At 39.9% G+C, this 19478-nt stretch overlaps 2 protein-coding genes across 8 annotated transcripts in view; both read right to left on the reverse strand.

Moving 5' to 3' along the window:
- Positions 1-18228, reverse strand: part of eIF5 (eukaryotic translation initiation factor 5) — a 228662-nt gene extending 210434 nt beyond the window's left edge. For 3 of the 7 annotated variants that reach the window (XM_067081265.1, XM_067081260.1, XM_067081259.1), the window contains exons 1-2: positions 18096-18228; positions 17672-17835 (exon numbers count right to left, since the gene is read on the reverse strand). The gene's annotated coding sequence lies outside the window, so the exon portion shown is untranslated. Of the gene's footprint in view, positions 1-17671; positions 18009-18095 lie in introns of those variants that run through there. The other 4 variants (XM_067081262.1, XM_067081266.1, XM_067081263.1 and 1 more) reach the window with 4 other exon arrangements.
- Positions 12067-12750, reverse strand: LOC136825090 (tigger transposable element-derived protein 1-like). Its single transcript, XM_067081134.1, has one exon. It carries the CDS (start codon positions 12748-12750, stop codon positions 12067-12069), a length of 684 nt encoding a protein of 227 aa, XP_066937235.1.
- Positions 18229-19478: the final 1250 nt, after the last annotated feature.

A 19478-nucleotide genomic window follows, 5' to 3' on the forward strand; every position in this document is an offset into this window, starting at 1 on the left:
TTCGGTCATCTTTGACTCGACCGAAATGGTAGAAAAACGCAATTGTAAGCTAAACTTCTTACATTCTAGTAATTTTCAATCATTTACCTTCATTTTGCAACAAACTGGAAGTCTCTAGCACAACATTTCGATTTATGGTGAATTTTTGAAAAAAAAGTTTTCCTTACCTCCTCGCGCGGTAACTTGGCCGAACATCTCTGAAATTCTTTCGTCACTTTGTTGTAATGTTTGCACCGTTTTATATTAGTCGTTACATAAAGTTTTATGAAATTGTGTGCAATTTCATGTAGAATACAACAAAAAATAACCTGTGGTTGTAGGTTTTATCAGTTTTGAAATATTTTCATATAAATCACAATAGAAAAAATTCGACCTTGTCAACTTTAACTCGACCGAAATGGTAGAAAACTGCAATTGTAAGCTAAAACACTTACAGTCTAGTAATATTCAATCAATTACCTTCATTTTGCAACAAATGGGAAGTCTCTAGAACAATATTTCGATTTATGGTGAATTCATGCATCATTTTGTGATATTTTCTCTGTGTTGCTTTGATCGTTTTACAATTTGTTATATGCCAAAATCATCGCAATTTAGTGTACAATAAAAAGAAAAAAAATTAACTCATTAGATTTAACCATTTTGCTCACAGCGCAATTTGTATACAATTATATATGAAATTTTTTTTGCGCTGTCATATATTTCAATATTTATATATGATGATATTTTTTTCATTTCTGATGGTTGCATACTAAACTTCAGGCAATGACAAAACAAAGGAGCCAAAAATGAACTCTTAATCTTAAAAAATAAGCGTGCTGTTTTTGAAAAAAATTTTTTTCCACTTCGGCGCTAACTTCCGAACACCACCGGCATACGGCAGACACTTTTGTAAATAGAGGCTTGGCGTTTAAGGGTTAATATTAAAAAATTTTCTTTTTAATTTGACAAATGCTATAAGGGCTTTCATGCTTTTATTTATTTATTTTTATATTTTATTAATTAAATCATAGTTCATGGACATCAAAACCAGAACTGATAATGTAAGAGATTCTGACAAAAATTTCCTTCATTGATTTATTTCCATAAGTTGACAGTCACTGTTGGTCACACTTTGGACACTCACACAACACATACTGTATCTGACTGTCATTATCACCTTAGCTACACTCTGAGCACTAAGGAGCCGGGCCATGTGGGCTGCTCATTAAGTGTTCACGTGTCAGATGAGTATGGCCTATTCTGAGACGTGTTAGAATTACTTGTGCATGGCTCTCTCTCTCTGATATGATGAACTCCATTTTTCAACACTGTTTTATTTGTTTTAATTTTTTTTTTTTTAGGTTCTTCATTCCATATATACTGCCATTTACTTATGATACTCGCCTTTGTTGTGTTACATAATCAGCAACGGGGATACTCACATTTGACCTTGTCAGGTGCGTTGCTTCTTTGGCTGCTTTGTCTGTCTGCCTCTTCATTTCCTTTGATCCTTAGGCCGACAGGCAAGGATCCAAAATAATTCTACATTTTTCCATTATTATTTAAGTTATGGAGAAATAATTTAATTTGTTGTAAAACATTTTTTGATTTGTAACTCTGAATAGGTTCTATGGTGCTTCTCGAGTCACTAAAAATCATAAAATTATTGAATGATGTTTTAATTATTTTTATGGCTGATGCAATTGCAAACAATTCTGCTGTGAATACTGAAGCCTTATTAGGTAGAGAGAATTGATAAGTTTGGTCTTGGAGCACTGCAACATATCCCACTCAGTGCTCTGATTTAGATCCATCTGTATATATTGCTTAAAGTAGACATTTCAGCTTACATGCTCTATTGTGTATTGTCTATGGTGTTCTGGTGTGTGAGTAACTTTTTGATAAATATTTCCGTGTACAAATTCTCATCTTATTCACTGTCCAGGGTGGAGGTGATTTTACTATTAAAGGCACTTGTACATTTATATTCAGCGACTCAAACAATCTTCTAGCTCTAATTGGGAAAGGTGGAGGATTATTATTTATAAATACACATCTCTTAATTCAAATAATTTTTTTGTTGGAGAATCACTGGTCTGAATTCTAAGAGCACTTTTCATTGTCACTAGCTCTCTATGGAGAGAGAGAGGTAGCTCACCACATTCAACTTGTAAAGATGATTTTGGTGATGATCTAAAGGCTCCTGAGCATATTCTAAGGCCTTTAATGTGAACAGGATCAAACATTTTCAGGACTGTAGCTTTATACAGCACAGTAAGGGTATGTCTATCAGCTCCCCAAGCAGTGTTCGATAGTTTTTTTTAAAATTAGTTTAATGTTCTTTTACATTCTGATTTTACGTATGTTATGTGGGCTTTCCAGTTCAACTGAGAATCGAATACTAATCCAAAAAATATTGCTGTTTGGCCAAATGGTATACTATGCTTTCTGATTTTTAAATATATATCTTCACCTTTTTTCCACTTTTCATTTGTATAAAACATGATTGTCTGAGTTTTATCTATTCTTGATCCTGCAAATTATATAGATCATCAACAATGAAAAATGTGTGCAATGCATCATAAGGAATATGAAGAGATATATCATTGATAGCAAGTGCAAATAGGGTAATACTAAGAACGCTACCTTGCAGGACCCTTCTTGGAATTTACTCTCTGATATAGAGTATTATCAACTCTAACTTGTAAGTGTTGATGTGTTAGAAAGGCCTTAATAAGCAATGGCAGTTCTCCTCTAAGTCCTGACCGATGGATGGTTTTAAGGGTTCTGTATCTCCATGCTGTCATAAACTTTTTCAAGGTCAAAGAATATAGTAACATGATGCTCTTTGATACAAGCAATTCACATACAGATGACTCAAGAGTAATCAAGACATTAGTAATAGAATGCATTTTTCTAAATCAACACAGCACAGGGGATAAAATAGTTTTTTTTTCTAATACCCAAACAAGCATTGCATTGATTATCTTTTCTGTGATCTTACAAAGACAAGATGTCAAGGCAATTGTGCAGTAAGCTTGCAGATAAAAATTTGTCCTTTCCCGGTTTTAAAAAGGCTAAAATTAAAGCTAGTTCCCAAACTGATGGGAAACTGTGATCACGCCAAATTCTGTTGATAATGCTAACAATGAAAAGCTTAGTGTTCTTACATACTGAATGCTTTGTCATTGCATATGGAACCTCATCAGAGCCTGGGGCTGCATCTGTACATGCTGACAAGGCAGAATCAAAGTATCTCTCATTAAATGGAACATTGTAGGGTTCTTCTTCATTGGATGAAAAATCAAGTGGCTTTTGTTTTTCCCTGGAACAATATTGGTATCCAGGAGATGTTTCCGATTTCTGGGAAACCTTTTCAAAATGGTCTGCTAATTTGTTACTCACTTCCAGTGCACTTGTGAAGTATTGCCCATTAGCCTTTATTACAAGGGGAAGGTTAAGAGTATATTTGCCTGCTATTTTACTGACTTTTCTCCATACACCTGACGGAGTCATTTTATTTACTGAATTGGTGATGGGCTGTTTTTAATGCATGCCGGAACTATGCTCTACACTTTTTATAAACTATGATGTTGTATTCTATTCGATTTCGTCGACATCTAGTTAAGAGCAGTTCTTGTGGCCCAATGAAGTAACTGGAGTTCAGGTGACCACCAAGGAACTGGTCAACAGCGGAATAAGCCAGAGGTTTTAGGAACAAAATGCACTCCAGCAGCGTGAAGAGTACCATTAAGTAGATCAAAAGCATCATCAACACTGCTAAACTCATCTGTATCACCTTTGATTTCACTTAATTCCCTGAATTTATTCCATTCTGCTTTATCCAAGCACCAGTGAGGAGATCTATGCTCTGGTGGACTACTATAATTTCTAATGATTATTGGTGCATGGTCATTAGTATGCCAGTCTTCCAATGTTCTCCAATGAAAGTCAATAAGGCAGTTAGAACTAGCTATAGATAGGTCAATACATGGCAAAGTGCCTATTTGTATATGAAAGTGAGTAGGCTCACTTGTGTTAAGAATCCCTATGTATTTGTTTTCAGCAAGTGATGCTATGAGATTTCCTTTTCTCTTAGCTAAAACATTACACAATGGATGTCTACTGCTAATGTCTCCTACAAGAAGAAATGGTTAAGGAAGTTGATTAATCAACCCTACTACATCATTATAGCAGACATCATCATTGGGAGGTAAGTAGAGAGAACAAACATTATATTTTCCAATTAATTCTACTTGCACTGCTACTGCTTGAAGGGGAGTTTGCAGATTAAAAGATATCTGAGGAATGTCATGGCAATTACAAACCAAACTCCCTCCATGACTTCCTACTTGAGGATTATAAGCAGTTCGGTATGCAGTGTATTCCCTTGGACAAGGAGTATTAATATCCAACACAGTTTCCTGTAAACAAATAAAAACTGGAGAGAATTCATGAATGAGCATCTTAAGCTCTTCATTCTTAGCCCTCAGACCTTGACAGTTCCATTGCAAGATGGAGGAGAAAATGCTGGTTATTTTCTTGAGGACTCTGAAAGAAGTCCTCAATTCTGAATTTTTCATTTTACTGCTACTTCCTGATGATTTTTCAAATGACAGTAAAGATATTTTATGGTTTTACACTCTTTGTAACATTATGTAGCTTATCTGACAGGCAAGGATTGTGCTGTATATCAACAGTGGTTTTGAGTGAATTATCTCATTAGGCAATTTTGATCCACCAACTTTGTTTACAGACAATATTTCATACCTACCGCTAGGTATTTCAGCATGTCTCGTAACTGGAGGGGGAAAAGGAAGGTGGTCTCTCTCTTTTCCTATTGGAAACTTGGGAGGTGTGTTGGTATTTTCCCTCTGTTATGAGAGCATTAACATGCTCTTGAGTACCAAGTTACTCTACTAAATCGGGCAGAAAGAGCACCTGAGATGACAGCCTAGGGCTGCTCATCTTAGAAGATGCACTGGAACGGGGAGTAATATCCAAATTTGGAGGCACTGATCTCTGAATTGGAGGCTGAGCATTTATATCTGAACTTATGCTTGCATTCATTGCCCTACCTGGCATTTTTGGTTTATCTTGCTTAATGATATTTGATTTCAAGGCCTTAGCATGATTCTTTTCCTTACTTAGAAGTCTTCTAGCATAACCCACATTTACATGCTCTGCATCTGATTTTAGCAGAGCAGCTGTTTCCATTTGAAAACTAGGGTATTATCTATCACTGGACTTATGACCCACATTACAATTAATGCATTGAGTGCCTAATGTGTATTCGCCATGTGCTTGCAGGAGACACTAGACAGTCTCCAGACATGAAATGCCCATGCTTCCACTGCCTAGTGATACCTCTCGATGTGCACTGACATACCAAGTTGTGTCAAAGGGGGTCTCTCTCAGGACCTCAGATAACAGAGAGTGCAGGTCTGAATACCAGTCAGCCTGTGACCACTTGGGAGCCAGCCGAGTCAACCTGTGGTTCAGGGTGATCAGCATCCTGCTGATCATCAGAAGAATCAGACAAAACTGAGGGAAGGCATAACCCTCAAGTTGTCCCATGGGTACTAGAAAGTGTCCTCCATCGCAGCTTATGGGTCTGGCATAATTAAGCAGAACACCAGTAAATACTTCTTGTACAAGTCATGAACAGGTTTATGTTTGGGTCTCCCCATGACTCGAAGAGTGTCTCTCCACGTCATGGTGCATGGACCATTCCATCCCTACCACCGACTCTGGCGACCGAGTTCGTCTGCCACTACATTCTGAGAGCCAAGAATGTATCTGGCTGACTACTATAATCAGTATGCTACTGACCACTGGTGCATCTGCACCACCAACCTGTGCAACTCAAAGGACACCAGTCAACCCTGTTTGACGATGTATGTGACCACCATAGTATTGCTGCTCATCAACACCATAGAGTGCCCCATCACTCAGTCTTGAACTTCTGCACAGCTCTGAAACCAACAATTCCTCCAGATGTATGCCCAATCCCTCATCGATATGCCCGCAAACAGAAGCATCTTTTTTTTTTATTAGGTACCTGTCGTCTATCCACAAAACTACATCTCTCCTCACTTCCTCTGACAGGAGGAATGGGAAAGAACAGAGCGTCCCTCGTTGAGGACCAAAACTTCACTCTCCAATACCAACAAATGACCCAGAACAGCCTGCCACTGCCAAGCAAGTATAGTTCCTGTCAACACAGAAACTCTTGCTCTACCTCTTTGAACCTGATGATTTAAGAATCTAAAGGGAAGGTTCTCGCTACTGCCATGCCTCTCAGCATCCCCAGATACAGTGCTTTACCCTCTGCTTGGGTGTGAGATCTGACTTATCAAAGTTGATCACTACAACCAGGTCATGACAAAACTCGAAAAGATGACCTCAGTCCCGAAGGCAACTGCAGCAATGAGCTCACCAGGACCAAGCTTCCAGGTACCTCAGAAGATGTATCCCATGCGAATGAGCCCAAAACTAAGATCAACATCACCACCTGAGTGAATGCTTGGGTGGCCCAAAGAGCAAGGGCCTCCAGTCAGGGAGGTCTCAGACACTGCCTGGTGAACAAGCTTGTCATTGTCGTCAATTTGAAGCCTGTCCACCATAGCCTCCACCTCCTCTCTGAGTGCCACAGCCAACTCTGGACCAACAAAGAGAACTGAGATAGCACACGTTTCGCCTCTTCCGCACAAGGTTTGCCCACAGGTTTACTGTCTGGTGGGTAAGGTAGGTAATAGCCCTCCTCCAGACAACATCAGTCTCCTAGACACTGTGTCCTCCTCAGGTGTAAGAGTGCCCAAAGATGAAGTCATTTTGGCCACTGTCAGGGACCAAAGATCAATCCACATGGCACAGACGAGTCTGGTCCAGGTCAACCTGCTTGGTTGGCAATGGGCTCTCTGAGGGAACATATTCCCTCTGGCAAACTAGAGGAACAGGAAATGTTTTGCATGAACGGCTGGACTGGAGGAAATTCTCTTGCCCAGAAACAACAGAATTCACCTGGTTCAGAACCCCATCAGAAAGAGACCATGGCAGGCCTATCGATCAAAGCTCTGGGCTCCTTAGCATGATTCTATGGCAGAGAGTGATTCAATGGCAGAAGAACAGTCTGCAAGAAAAACCAGTCTCTTCCTCAAGTTTAGCAAAATGATGTATCATCCTAATGATCTCCACAAAGTGCCTCTGCATTTCAGGATTGTCTGAGTCCTGAGGCAGAGGACCTTAAGGTCCCTCCATATCCCGGTCCTCCTGAGCCACTCCCTCTGCAGGAGAGGGACACTCACTAGAGCCCCCTGGCAATCTCTCAATCTCTTGGATGTATATCCTGTCCGATCTGAAGACTGACCCAGGAACATAGGCCTCCATGGATGGCCCAGGATGGGAGCCAGAATGGTCCTGATCCTGAGCCCCAGACCTGTCTGGCTCCTGGCTCCCAGAAAACCCAAAGGAGGTGGAGGGGACAGGTAAGGGATTACAGCATGCTCACCCACCCTCTCAAAAACAGAAGTCCTGACAGGAGAGTCATTCTGTGGGCAGTCGTCAACCTGCAGTGACAATGTCCGAATGGGTCGAGAAGTGGTCCGGTATCAACCTGGTACAGTAAAACCCCCGTATCCGTGTTCTCACGATTTGCAGACTCACCTACTCGCGGATTTCTCTGTGGAACGTATCTACCCTTTATTCGTGGAAAATTCGCCCATTCACGGTATTTTTCACAGAGAAATATTCACTAATTACTGTATTTTCATATTTTCATGACTAAATGCACTTTTTGTTATAAAACTATTAAAATACTTGGGTATAAGCTTTTTTTAGGGTTTTTCTTGTGTTTAAACTATCAAAATAGGCAGTTCTAAGTGTTTTTACAGGGGTTTTAAGTATTTGAGGATTTTAGCTATTCGCGGGGGGTGCAGTAAGCATCCTCCGCAAATACGGGGGGTTTACTGTATGTATCTACCCATGGCGGAAGCTCTTTGGGACTACTAGCCCTTAGGAATCAAAGTATTAAATACACTCATTTTTATTATTAATACAATTTGTCGACCACACAATACACAAATGGGTGTACTGTATACAGTAGGTCCCCGGTAATTGCGGGGTTTAGGGGCCACAATCACCAGCACTAAGTGAAAATCCCCAAAGACCCCCTCTAAAAATGCTTATAACTGCCTATTTTAACAGTTCAAATACCAAATATACCTTAAACTTTCATCTTACAATCCTTTAATAAAGTCATCTTACAACATTACCCTTAAAAATACAGGCAGTCCCCGGTTATAGGCGGGGGTTCCGTTCCTGACAGCGTGACAATAACCGAAAATCGGCAATAATAGCGCCAATCCCTGGTTATCGGAGCTGATATCCGTCGATCAGCACCAGTAACTGCAGATCGGTGTCAAAAATCCAGTTAGTGTTGTCACTAGACAAGCGCCGTAAAAATGGATCACCGATAACCAAGGCCGCCAATAACCAGGAATTGCCTGTATATGCCTTACAGCTACATGTGAAAACTAAACTCAAGTCCCCCCTTACATTCAAACAGCCATTTTCTCTCAGAGTATTGAAGCATTCCCTTTTCTACTCTTTTTTCAGATTGGGGAAACACTGAGAATTCACAAGCAGAGTTAAATACTTTATAGTACAGGCAGTCCCTGGTTTACGACAGTGGTTCCAGCTCTACACCACCTTGTAAGCCAAAAAAATTGTCGCAAATCATATGAAACCCTTACTTTTAATCATATGGGTGTCCTGAAAATGACGTAACCTGCATTTTTATTGAGTTTTTCATAAAAACAATTAAAATTTTGAGTATTCTGCCATTTTGGAGCCATATTTCTTCCGTCATATTGGCATTGTAGCCCCAGAATATGCGTCATAAACTGTGAAATAATTTTTGATGAATATACAGGTATTGCCCAATTTACGATGGGGTTAGGTTCCAAAAAAATAAAATAAAAATAAAAGCGTTTGTTGGAAAAATCGTATCTCGAATATAGCCTACCCTACAATAGGGTAATCAGTACAGTAAACCCCCGTATTCGCGTTCTCATGATTCACAGGTTTCTCTGTGGAACATATCTAGCCATTATTCGCGGAAAATTCGCCCATTCGCCGTATTTTTCACTGAGAAATATTCACTAATTACTGTATTTTCATATAATTTTCATGAATAAATGCACTTTTTGTGGTAAAACTATTAAAATACTCAGCTATAAGCATTTTTACAGGGTTTTTCCTGTATTTAAACTATTAAAATGGACAGTTCTAAGAGTTTTGGAGGGATTTTTAAGTATTTGCGGATTTTAGCTATTCGCGGGGGTGTGTGGTACGCATCCCCTGCGAATACAGGAGGTTCACTGTACCATCTATACACATATGGTAGCCTAGCCTACACTACACAGTATACTCTACACATATACAGTACGGTAATTATTAATGTCAGCTAATTCTGCAGGTTCAATGCAGATTGACTTATGATAATCAGTAAAAAGAGAAACTGAATAACACTAATAAGAGTTAGCCTAGCATACAGTATGGTATATCATACACATAAACAGTAGCCTAGCCTACAGTACACTCTATACATCTACGGTATAGTAGTAATTATTAATATCAGCTAATTCTGCAGGTTCAATGCAGATTGACTTATGCTCATTCAGTACAAAAATAAATTGAATAACAAGAACCAGACTGTACTGTAAGAGGTACTCACCAAGATTCAGTCCGTTGTCGGCATATGTGAACAGTGTCGGGCTGTTCAAGGCTACATATAACTAAAAATCAGGAGGAGGAGGAGGATTATAAAGCCGCGGGATCATCAACTCACTCCTCTTCAGATAGCATTTCTTCTTCTGTTAGCTCACGTGTTTCAAGGAAATAGTTGTTAGAGATGTAGGGGATCAAGGCTCAAATGTTGGGAAGGGGTAGGGGTGGGGATAGGGGTGGCAGAAGGCAATGCCACTGGAGTCGTTCTCTCAGAGAGGTACTCCATCGTCGGTTACATAGTGCATTTTTTTTTGTTCTCCATAAATGACTCGGTGACATGCAACAGCGTCTTGATGTGCTCTCTCATCTTTAGCAAACCATTCCATGTTCCCATCCATTTCACTTAAGGGCATACTACACCTCTGACACAAAAATATTAATAAAAAAAAAAAAAAAAAATTTAATATTTACACTTAATTCTTTCAGGGTACAATCATAATACCATTGCCAACTTTCTGTGAGCATAAGAACGTGATATTTCCATCCATCCGTCCGCCTTATGACGTCACAAACTTACAGCTCATTATTTATCCTATTTTTTGCATGTAGATACTCAGATATCATACAAACGATGTGTAATTTAGTTTTTCTTAAAATCTTAAATACAGATATATGCAAGTCATAAAAGTATGTCATGCGTGACATCACACAAATGGTATTTTTCTTAATGACATTCCTTGTAGTACTAATAATTTTCACTCATATAGAAAAAAAAAACGAAATTACACAAGAAAGGTACATCCAATGTGCACTCACGTGAGCAATTTCAAGAAGCTCTAATAATTTTTGGAATTTTGGCAAATATTTGAAACCAAAAAACTAGTGTTTTGAGTTATAGCGCTTTAAACTTTTCAATACCATGTCGGAACAATGCTTGAAATTTTCAGTACACCATCCCTTGTTTATTTATTTCATAATTGGCATTACTCTTACACACAACATTCTTTAACATATAATGATTCTATAGACAAAAAATATTCTTGTAATTCTAATGTTTACTACAGATTATTGCTACCAAGTCACTTTGATTACGTGTTCAAATCCACCGCCGTCGGCATCTCTCTCTCTCTCTCTATTTTTTTTTTTTTCTAACGGCAATTTTATGCCTCACTGCTGGGTGTCATCACAGTGCCAAATCATTGCAGAAGGGTTTTGTTTAACCAGCAATGAGCGCCTTCCCTCCGCTCATTGACACTGCTCACCAAACAGGTGTTGCAAGGGTGTTCAACTAATTCTGCGGTGCCACACCCGGTCCGTGTGTCTCTCCATCTCTTGCCCTTTTTGCCTCTTCCTCTACCAATTTCTTGAATTTCCTATTTCTTCTTTCTTCTCAATTGCATTGACTGAAAAAGATAAGTCTTTTTGTCTATCCTCTTCCTTATTGCAGTAGCATTCGATCCAGTGTCACCCACCGCTCTCCCTAATATTAATTTTTTCTCTTTACTCTGCCCTGTGAGGTTTTCATATCTCTAGTATCATTACACTGACCACACTTTGCCACATACGACTTGGCCATGCCTTCAGTTCGACATTCTTTTACTGTCATTTTATTCCCGCATTTACAATGTACAACAGAACGAAAAAACTGAAGTAAGTTTTCTTCATCCACTAATACATATTTTCTTGCAGGTCTATCAGCTTCATCATCGCCTTTGATGTCCCTGTGCATTGTTGCACCAAACTGTAACTTACTTTTTGTTCTTGAGCTGCGTCTTTTCATTAGGGGTTGTTGGAGAAGAGGTGCTTGCTGGCGTAGACATCTCACGGTGTGTTGGCATCAACAATGGCTGCTCCTTCCTTTGCTTGTTGTTTACGATTTTTTACGTTTTCTCTTCTAGTCTCCCACATTTTTCGAAGCTTCTGCTTTCTGGTAAGCTTCAGTGATAACTGTTCCGTAACTGCACGAAACAAAACAAAAAAATGGCGAGAATCCAAGTAATATCACTCGATATCAGACAATTTGCTCTGGGGTAACTGAAGCCTCTTTGTACGTGGTCACACGTGGTGTCTTCACACAGCGTTGGCTATGAGGGAGTGTTGGAGAGAGAGCTTCCAGAAATCACTAGAAAGACATATAAAATATCAAGAAAAGGGAAAACAAACTGTATTGCTGTGTGTGTGAGGGGCGGTACTCACGTGCGCCCCTTTAAATGGGGTATGTATATATCCTTTTAAACCACGTGGGCTGAGATAAGGGCCGTGGACAGTTCAAATGTACGCTCTAGGCTAATGTTAGATGGTTATAGAATGAAAATTTCCATAAATCTCAATTTTGAAGTTTTGAAGGTATATCGGCTATTCAGAGGTATAGTGTACCCTTAAAAGTTTCAGTCCATGTTCAAATGAGGCAAAAACCTCTGCCAGTGCTTTTGTCATAAACTTTCGCTCTGGCTCTTCTTCAATTTCTTCTTCCTCTTCTGCTCTTTTTCTTTCTTCTGCAAGTGGAATTAAATCTTCTGCCGTTAGCTCTACATCTAAAAGTTCCTGGATATCTTCATCAATTTCTAAACCTAAAATTCTCCCAAGTGTCAAGATCTTTTTATTATTTTCCACAACTTCTTCTTCATCCTTATCGAAACCTTTAAATGAGTTCACATACGCTTGTAGCAGATTTTTCCAAACCCCATTCATACATTCTTTCTCTACCTCCTTCCACATCTTTCCAATGTTCATAATGGAGTTCAGACCATTGAATTCCTTCCAGAAAGCTCTCATATCTTTCTCCTTATTATCTGTAGCCTGAACAGCCTGTGCAAACGTATTCCAAAGATAATAGGCCTTGAAAGTAGCCACAGCACCCTGATCCATGGGTGGTATGAGAGAAGTGTTTGGTGGCAGAAACACAAGTTTTATGTTCTCATTAGTATGTCCAATGTGCTGAGGGTTCCCAGGAGCATTGTCTAGAATCAGCAGAATTTTGAAGAGGGTGTTGTTTTCCCTACAATATCTTTCACTTCTGGAATAAAGCAGTGCAGTCATCCATACTTTTTTTATTATGATGGTAATGCACAGGAAGTGTATGCTTGTCGGTTCTCTTTAATGCCCTTGGATTTTTGGAGTGATAAATCATGAATGGCTTAAGTTTATAACCAGCCACATTTCCCCCAAGCAGAAGAGTCTGTCGATCTTTGTATGCCTTAAATCCAGGTATCGTTGTTGCTTTTTTATAGATGTAGGACTGCTGAGGCATACATTTCCAATAGAGTCCTGTTTCGTCGACATTCAAGATTTGCTCCGACAAGTACAGTACCCTTCATCAATGACGATTTTTTGTAAAGCATCCTTAATAAATATTTAGCGGCTCCTTCAGCATCAGCGCTTGCTGCTTCCATGCTAATTTTCACACTATGAAAATTATGGCAGTTTTTGAAACGACGAAACCAGCATTTGCTACAAATGTGTTGTTGTGGTTATATTTTTTCTTTAGTTCATCGAAAAGCATGAGCCTTTGTTTGAATGGTTAAGAGACTGAGTGGCATATGCTTCTGTATCTGGTCCTCCATCCATGTGACCAGTAACTGCTCCATTTCTTCCAAAGGCTCTATCTGCTTCTTTGAAATAACCATCGAATGAACTGAAACAGATGCCTTTATAGCATCCATTATCCGTTTCTCGTCTTTAAGGATGGTGGACACTGTCGACTGAGATAGATGCTTGTCACGAGCAATTACCATGACTGGCTTTCCAGTGGCACGCTGGTTAATAATTTTTATTTTTTGCTCCAAAGTCATAGACACACTTGGGTGTTTGGCAAACATACTGATACAAACTTGAGTTTTAGAGTTTACTTACAAAAGCACAAAAATTACAAACAAACACCAACCTAATTCAACTTCCTACACAGCGAGAGCAAGCGAGGTTGGCTCAATGAATTAATGTACCTATTCCAGCCTCTCAGGCCAACGTATCATACACCATATGCTGCCTGATTGTACACTGTTGCCTGCACCAGACGCATGCGAAATTTAAAAATACTGGCAGTCCCCAGTTATCAGCAGGGTTCCGTTTCTGAGGGTGTGATAACCGAAAATCGCGGCTAACCGAAAATCGGCAATTTTTGGATGTTATCGCCACCGAAAAGTGCCGATTTTCAGTTATCGGCGCCTCTGTTGGGTATGTATCGGTGTCAATACCCAATTATCAGCGCCGATAAGCGGAAATCGGTGATTTTCAGTGCCGAAAATTGCCGATTTTTGTTGCTGGACAAGCGCCATAAAACTGGATCGCTGTTAACTGAGCCCGCCGTTAACAGGGGACTGCCTAAACTTGTAATGAAGTACGCTTCAGTAAATCAGAAAAAATAAAAAAAAATTCTGTATATAACACTTACCTACACTAAAACAAAAAACAAATTACAAAAGAGAGAGAGAGAGAGAGAGAGAGAGAGAGAGAACATTGGTAAGCTGTTTTGTGATTTTGTGGGATTTTGCTGTTTACACTGATATTATTTGAAAATTAGTAAATCACTTGTAATAACAAATTTAGTCATGAAAATAAAATGATAATACAGTAATTAGTAAATATTGCTCTCCAAAAAAATTAGCAAAAGAGTGAATTTTTAATAGCAAGAATGTTGGCGGGGTCATCCTGCGAATACTCTCCAACCTTATCATAAGCCGAAGCCTCTACAGGTAAAGAAAACTAGTGGGGGACCTCCTCTCGCCTAGCCTGGGTAACCAGGCCATTATCCTGGGAACCCTGAGCCGCTCTTTTTGTACAGCAGGAGGGGGGATGAGGGAGCAGCGTGTGGTGGAAGACATCACCCAGGGATGACGCTGAGGGCAGCATCTGGGGACACATTAGCAATGCTATGGGTGGGGTTACCTGCCAAGTTGGGGCAATCCTGTAGCAGGTGGACTGTGTGACCATTGAAGTTGTCATGGTCACGGTTGAAGTGGTTACCTGAAGGTCCTTCATAGTCTACAAGGGATCAATTAGCAAATACACTCAGCTCCCTTGAGATGCCTAGGGAGGATCATAACTCCCTAAGCCCCTTGGCCTCCACAACACCTGAAAGGGAATTCAGGTTAGGTGAGAGTTCTTCCCTATGCCCCAAGAACGAGCATCCAGCTGAGGACAACTCCTCTGAGCGATGAGACTCCTGGTGAGGAACCAAGCTGGTCATCTTCCTCCTCCCCTGACGGCTCTCTACCTAAGCAATATTAGGACTTGGTGAAGGGGAAACCACTCCCATGAGTGGTAACACCAGGCAGAAGATTGGCAGGAAGTAGAAAGGTACAGAAGAGAACCTTTGGTGTCACCAAAGGAGTACTGCACTCCGGTGACACCAAGATGATCATCTTACTGGTAAACTTCATTCACTGTTCAGAAGCAAAACCTGGCAATCTGATCATGGGCTGCTTTGATTACAATCATGCTTGCAGCATGAGGAACACAATGGGTCAATTTCTACAGAGGAAAGGAACCAGTTAATGTTCTGTCCTTCCCTAGAAAGCACATAAACACCTGTGGTTTCCTCTTCCATGATGTAGGCTTAAGTGATTGAGGGGTTTGCATGGTAATGAACTCCAAACTATAATCATATACTTCATCAACAAAACAGAAAGCATAATCTGAAATCAAACAGCAAGTCGGGCAGAGATGCAATGAGACATCTTCACACAACAGTAGCCGGAAGTAAAGTGGAGTGCAGTCCGATAGGTGGGCAGGGCTTTCCCCCCACCTATCAGTACTTAACAACATTGTCTGAAAGACAGCCATTCCAGCTAGCATTCACAAGCTAAATCCCCATGTAAAGAACTGCAGTTATGTATTTGTTTAAGAACAAACCCCATTTTGGTTTCCAGTCATGGTGCCTTTGGTTCAGCTGCATCCTTTTTGTTTGTGGGTTATTTTGGGTTTATTGTTAAATTCCATGATGAATTTTATCCTCCTCACATAGAAGTGCTTGCTTTCCTTCAGGAACTTTTTTTCCCTTAATGCTTTGTAGTGTCCAAAGTGTGTAATTCTCCCTTAAATTACAGGGATGAAGATATTTATTAATGAAATTTTTTTTACTTAAAAATACAGAAAAGGTTGTAGATACCCTAATGCAACACAGCTGAGATCGTTTCAGAAATTTACAGAGATAAATTTGAGAAATTTACTTCGTTTGTTTTAATTCATCCCCAGGGGACCAGTGCTAAACATGTCCCCAGCTTTTAGTATACAAAAAAAAAAAAAAAAAAAAAGCCACTAGGTACAGGTATGGTAATTCTAAGAAGAGCTCCATATGGAGATATTGTTCGTTAAAATTTTTTATTGAATATAGAAAAGGAAATATATACTGTAATGCAATACTGAAAAGATATTTTGAGAAAAGTTTAATTTTACGTTAATCCTCAAGGGACCGGTACTAAACACAGCTCCCATGGCGCTTTTGGCAACCAAAGGATTGGTAAAACTGAAGACTACCACCATCCCCCTCTGGTTTTGTAACTACCAACTTACATACAAAATGGGTGCCACTCTTAGTACCAAACCCTTGGGGATGAACATAAAAACATAAGCAAAAGATAGCAAATAGTCTACCATAAAGACAAACATAAACGAAATCAAAGAAAAGGCAGTAAATAAGCCATACATTGAAAGGCAGGAGCCAGGCTGAGGTCGTAGTCTTCAGTTTTACTAAAACACTGTCAATTTCTCAAATTACCTCACCACCACTGCATCATATACATACACCCTTTCCTATATTAGTTCAATTCCATTAATAAACAATATCTCTGTGCAGCAATCTTCTATAGAATTAGCCCTCAGTTTACAACTAACCAGATTAAATTAACAGCCTACGGATGCAGTTCCACCAGCCTCCAGTATAGCCTAAGAGGGGGTTACCCCTGGCTAGGATTCATTTGCATCCCCACTCATAACCTGGCCATTAACTAAGGAATGGAACAGAATATAAAATTGAGGCCAAAAGCCAGGCACTGGGACTTATGAGATCATTCAGCTCTGACAGGGTAAAAGGTAAAATGGTCTTGAAGGTATAACAGGATGCACTATGAAACAACCGTTGGGAGATGCTGGAATGTTAGACGCAAGAAAAAATATGAATGGAGGTCTAGTAAAAAGAACGAACAGGGTTGCAGCTAGGGGTCGAAGGAATGACGCAGAGAACCTCGCGTAATGCCTAAAGGGCACTGCGTGAGGTGCACTGACGGCACTACCCCCTTTTGGGGATAAGCTAAGAGGTCAATTACCTGTGTGCATCTGCAGCAATTCCTACTGAAAGCATCTTCCTCCAATGGCCTATAGCGGCCCCCGCCCCCCGGCCTCACTTTTTCACACTGTCTAAACCTCGTCTCCCTCTTGACCTACTCTCAACGGGTCCCATCCAAGTCCCCTCCAATTCACTCCCCCCTCACTTATCCTTACCACAGCCGCATCCTACCTAGACTACCATCTGAATCTGGGCCCCTTAACACAGTTATCACCGTGGCACTTCTTCCCCCAATTCCTTCCCTTTGCAGACTTGCAGGCAACTGGCCGGGTGCCCCTGACTCAACACTCAGGAAAAGCCTAACCACGTCTACTTGTGGAGAGCACAGGGGCAGGCAGCCTGCCCCTGCAAGTCTAGCCTAGCCTCGCCTCTGTAAGGTTATTCAACAGACACTGTACATAGCCTATGTTAAAACTAGGATGGCCTGGGCATGGGCTGACATATGGACTGAGGTGACCACAACGCCTGTATTTCGGGAGTGTGTGCCGGAAAGGCGACTCATGTGGGTCACAATCGATAAATGAAGAGAGTATGAAAGGGGGGTCGTGTCGTGTCCAGGTAGGGAAGAACCATATGTCCTGAAAATTCCTTCTCGTGTAAGATGTTAAATGACCTTCACCGTCTCAGGAGGGGCAAAGGCGAGAAACAAAAAACCACTACGTAAAGGAGAATACTCACTAGGCCAGCTGAATAAAATCATGAAAGTGCCGTCTAAGGCTGATGATGGCAGGTTTAAGAAATGAAGGTGACGACGCCCGTCCGGTAGTTAGTTCACCAACAGTATGGCGACTGAACTGGCGAGGAAGTTCGCTCCGTTACAAAAACCTTGAAATACTTCGTACCTGAAACACATCGATGAATTTGTAAAAATCTCGCAAGGAAAGCGAGCTCCAATCGTTTTAGCAAGTTAGCAAGTCTGGATCTACAGTGATATTCTCATATTTCTGCTTTAAAACTATCGTTGTGAAACCCATAAGGTTTGAGCATGCGCCATTTTATTACGCATAACAAGCATTTTCTTTAAACGACTTTTGTTTTCAAGAATTCCTTCTTCATCTCTTCACAAAACATAAAAGACTAAATAACATTCATTACAACTTACCAAAATATCTTGAAAGTCTAGACAACGATACAAAACGCGTCAATGAAAGGGAAACCTATTATTTCACTTCAACGGTGGATTTTAGAGGTTACTGTCTGATTAGGGGATTATGTACACCTTAGCAAAGTATTTCTTTAGTATGACTGTTTAAAATAAAGTATATTTTCATTTATTAATATTTAAAATATAATATTATCTTGAAATAAAATAATGTTTTAGATCAGCTGAAGAAAAATATCTTTCAAAAAGATGTTTAGCTTATCGAAATTCTTTCTTTGCTCAGTACTCGAAACGTAATTGCCATGCAGTATCCACAGCAGGAACATCTGATATAGTTTTACTTCAGTCTAAATGCACAGGCATGAAATGGATTTTTATAAGCAACATTATTTAAGGGATTTAACTTTCCACGTCACACGGAGACATTCTGCAATTTCTTTCTGATAGCAGAATACCTTACTCCTCGACTTTGCTCATATATCATATATCATATTACCTTGTCCAATAGAATAGACCTGTATACTAAATATGAAAACAATTTTTACAAGGTTGTTGCATCATTATTTTGTTCTTATTCTCAGTTACCTTATAGCGTGTGGGGCATTAATTGGCGCAGGAGGTGAAACCAATGCAGAGCAGTTTAAGAACAACGAATGTGTAAAATAACAAGTAGAAAAACTAATATAGCCTTAACCACATTACTTCCAATATCACTAACCGAACAACGTTAGCTGTTAAACACAACATTATTTCAGCGATTCGGGAAATTCCGTTAGAATGTACAAAACAAGCAAAAGATGACATCTACTAATCAGGTTGCAAGATAAAAAAAATTTCAAGAAATATGACCACTGAGAAAGTGAAGAAATATACATTACACCTCGTGAAAAGAATTAAAAAAAATAACGAAAGATCAAGCGACAATCGGTGGATCCTGCATAAAATATCTAAAAGGTTAGAACCACTAGCGTAAAAATTCTGCTGAAAATTTCAAATTACTTCAGAGAGGTGGTGAAACTGAAACCAAACCCAGAGATGTCAGATGTGCAAGTGCGATGTACTGGTATGATGGGCATACTTATGGCAAACATTGTCGCCATATTTACTACCAAGCAAGACAAATGTGATATGAATAATCCTTAGCCATCCTCGTATATGACATGGTATCAGGATGAATGGAAAAGGTGATGTGTTGAGAATTACACAGCCCTAATGACTTAATCTCCTGAGAGGTAGGACTGTGCAGTGAGTGTTGGAACTGCAAGCCCGAGGGAGGGTAACATGTGCATTCCATCATCTGCATCCTTGTTTGTATCAGGGGTTTTGATTTACATATTGTGGGTGTGTAGCCTAGACTGAAATATGATGGAAATGGATACGTCA

Source organism: Macrobrachium rosenbergii, chromosome 37 (genome assembly GCF_040412425.1).
Source record: "Macrobrachium rosenbergii isolate ZJJX-2024 chromosome 37, ASM4041242v1, whole genome shotgun sequence".
Lineage (NCBI taxonomy): Eukaryota > Metazoa > Arthropoda > Malacostraca > Decapoda > Palaemonidae > Macrobrachium > Macrobrachium rosenbergii.